The sequence below is a fragment of the Trametes versicolor genome (assembly GCF_000271585.1).
Source record: "Trametes versicolor FP-101664 SS1 unplaced genomic scaffold TRAVEscaffold_84, whole genome shotgun sequence".
NCBI lineage: Eukaryota > Fungi > Basidiomycota > Agaricomycetes > Polyporales > Polyporaceae > Trametes > Trametes versicolor.
This window is the reverse complement of record NW_007360404.1, coordinates 497-3,772: the sequence shown is the minus strand read 5'-3', so window position 1 is coordinate 3,772 and position 3,276 is coordinate 497. Positions and strand designations below refer to the sequence as shown.

The 3,276-nt window shown below is 47.3% G+C and overlaps 2 protein-coding genes across 2 annotated transcripts; both read right to left on the bottom strand.

Annotated features, from left to right (window-relative positions):
• Positions 1-343: 343 nt before the first annotated feature.
• Positions 344-867, bottom strand: TRAVEDRAFT_54680 (uncharacterized protein; the record flags this gene model as incomplete). The annotated part of the gene is made up of 2 exons (XM_008047624.1): positions 344-649; positions 712-867. The coding sequence occupies 2 exons, from the start codon at positions 865-867 to the stop codon at positions 344-346; spliced, it is 462 nt and encodes a 153-aa protein (XP_008045815.1).
• A 640-nt stretch (positions 868-1,507) lies between these two features.
• On the bottom strand, positions 1,508-2,730 carry TRAVEDRAFT_54679 (uncharacterized protein; the record flags this gene model as incomplete). Its single annotated transcript, XM_008047623.1, has 3 exons — positions 1,508-1,532; positions 1,589-2,133; positions 2,182-2,730. 3 exons carry the CDS (start codon positions 2,728-2,730, stop codon positions 1,508-1,510), a joined length of 1,119 nt encoding a protein of 372 aa, XP_008045814.1.
• Between the last annotated feature and the right edge of the window lie 546 nt (positions 2,731-3,276).

Below are 3,276 nucleotides of genomic sequence, written 5' to 3'. Positions count from 1 at the left end.
TACATCTCTAGAAAAGACTTGAAACAACATTGTGATACATTTCTGTGAATGTCATTTTGTATCAACATGTCACTAACAATGTGTACCTTCATCAATCGGACCTGCCAGCCATGGCCCTCTTCACCCAAGTGTCATTGCTCGTGTAGCTTGTCTGAAGTCAGAACATATTACAGGATGCACAGGAACTGGATCAAACGGACCAAGAATATGACACAGATGAATGAGTCACTCAGCGCTTCAACAGCGCGCTTTGTAGCACACCTCTTACCCCCATCATGTCGCTTCGGAGTCCCCATTGTAGCCATCCCCATCATCTCCTCCCATTCCCACTTGCACGTCTACCTCATCTTGCTGCTGCACCTGCTCGTTTCCTCCTTGCTGCACATCTACCTTCCTGTGCCTCCATGTCCATGTCTGGATCATTGTCGTCCTGCTTCTTCCCCTTCTCGCTAGCCAGCCATTCCGGACAAATCATGCAGCGTGGCATGAGTAAGCAGTTGATGGTGGCTCCCTGGAGAGATGGCAACTCTGAGTCCTGGCGGTCCTCGCCGCAACACCAAGGTAAGTGCACCCCACCCTTGGTCTTCTTATCGTTCTCAATGCGGTACTCCTCAACGTAGACATCCAGCTCCGCGAGGTGCGCCTTCATCTGCTCGTCACAAGCCCCATGTAAGTACACTTCTGTTGCATGACTGGATTGCACGCACTGACCTCATCAGGCCAGTACAAGGGTGCATGTGTCACAAGGACCTTGCGAGTCTCCGGCCGCATCACAACACCTGTGCCGCCAACTGCGCGGCCGTCCTCATTTTTGGTGAGTGGATCTATAGCCCCACTCGTCACAACCTCAACTCCTGACTCGTCCATTGATTGATACTTGGGTGGAGAGGGCCATGGACTGGCAGGTACGATTGATGAGAGGATAGTTTGTTAGTAGCACATTTAGTTGAAATGAAAGACATAATTTAAGTGTTTTGACAGTGAGTAAACAGTTGGCATATGTTCATGTGAAACACAATTGACATGATTAGATGCTCTTCTTTCTCTGTGACAATGCTGTTTATTGAATCACATCAAATACTTCCATCATTTTCATGCTCAATGACTTTTTAAACTGCACATTGACTCACAAATCTGATATATCAAGTGAAACTAAGTTTATCGTGATAGTTATACAATCTATACATCTGACAAGCATTTACATACACATATTATAGTATTTTTGATGCAAGCAACTTTTAAAACTGCTTGAGACTGTTATCAGGAGCATTTGGATTTGATATACATAATAAATCACTGCATGTTTATACAGATCCACAGCTAAATGATTACTGAGTCCTATTGTATAGTGGGTATTAACACTTAGCCAGGAGAGGTAGGTACACTCTCACTAGTGTTTAAGATTTAGCTTGCTTGTGTAATTAACCTCACACAACTTTCTCACACAAAATTCAACATGTCCCACTAACCTCAAATACAAACAAATACAAACATATGTACATACACACTATGTACTACCACTCAAGCTGGTGCTGTCAAGACAGTGTTAGCATAAGCTGTAAGCAACAACACTGAATTAAGTATTTACCGGACAGTAGGCCCCTCAATGGAGGCATAGATGCGCACTGGATGCTCATAGACTTGAGGACTGAGTGGGTCGGAGGGGTCAGGAGTGTATGGACCAACCCAATCAGAGAAGGGGTCAGTGTCGAAGGTTTGGCCGTCATAATGGTCCAGATCGTTGATTCCAGATTGAACAGGTGCATCTGGGTTCAGAGGCCGTTGAAGGATGCGGAACATGCGGCCATACCCGGTGCCACCCTGTGGGTCTTCCCAGGTAATGCCAAGTGGTTGCCAGTGCAGGTACTGGAGGTAGAAGTGTCGGAGATGTGGGAGGATGGCAAGGAGCTGTGTGTGGAGCGCGAGGTCATGGTGGGTGAAGTTGTAGGTCTGCAAGAATGCGCCCAAGTCTGCTGCATTGGCAAAGGTATCAAGGTCAATGTCAAGGGGGACAGGGTATGGGAAAGCAGGAGTGTCGATGAGCAGTGTGCGAAGGTTTCGGAAGGGGGTGAGGGCATATAGGAGCCACGGCAAGGAGTCCCAAGGTGACGGCCCAAACAGGTGAGAGACACCCTACAAAGACATTAGTAGTTATGCATGACCAAGAAAATATGCACGCACAAACTGGCCCAACCCATAGTTGCACTCGTCCTTGAGCCGCAGTGTTTGGATGCGGCAGAGGGAGGGTCTCCACCAGTGTCCAGCGCGGCTCAGCATTGTTGTGGACGAGTTGTCACTGATGACAATGTTGAGCTCTGTCCAGTTTGTCATGTATGGGGTGGCACGTTGAGCAATGTCCCAGAGCAGAGGGCCATTGTCGGTCTCATTGTGCAAGTCGACCTCCAGGAGATAAAGATTGAGAAAGTTGATGTGGACACGCCGTGGATCGCCACCGCTGAGTACACATTGACACCCGTACTCTTCAAATGCTATGACATCCAAGAAGAGGGTATGGAGTTGATGGGCCGTGCAGATGCTCAGTGCAGTGCGGGGAAAGGGGCGGGAGAAGTGGTGGTAGAAGTCCCTGGACACCGTGCGCAAGGCAAGGACCTCATGCAGGTCAGAGTCACCGTGGACCTCATCTCTGTTGTAGTACTGCCAGGGCAAGCAGCAGGCGTGGCCAATGAGGGAGAGGAGCTCAGGGGTATTGAGGACACGGGTAGTGGCCATGGTGGTGTGTGCAAAACAAAAATGAACATTGACACATCATACATTGACACAATGCATTCCCACGGTTGAACATGCATCTCAATGTGAGCCTGGGTGTGTGTAGTACATTATGCACCTTATGGATAAGCCACAGTATTGTGCACACACCAGTGATATAACTTGTTGATCAATATGTCTTTCAAAGCCTAGCTAATTTCTCTCTGTCAAATACCAGTATATAAAGACAATACAAATGCGACTCACATATAGAGGACATGATTCTCCCCTAGACAGAGCAATCTTGTCTGATCTCATCTAAGCAAGTACAGATATCAATGAGAGTTTGGATTATTTGGAATGGTAAGCATGTATACTTGGCTATTATCAGGTTCACTCAACAAATATATAGACAGTACCATTGAATAGAGATCAAAATTCTGAGCCTGGTGGTATATAACACTTGGGGGGAGGCAATGATGTCATCAGGTCATGTGCCTTGGGCGCTTTTTTCTGATTGTGGCACTAATAGGATTTTGTGTTGTGCATAGTGGCAGCAAAGGTGGCCAC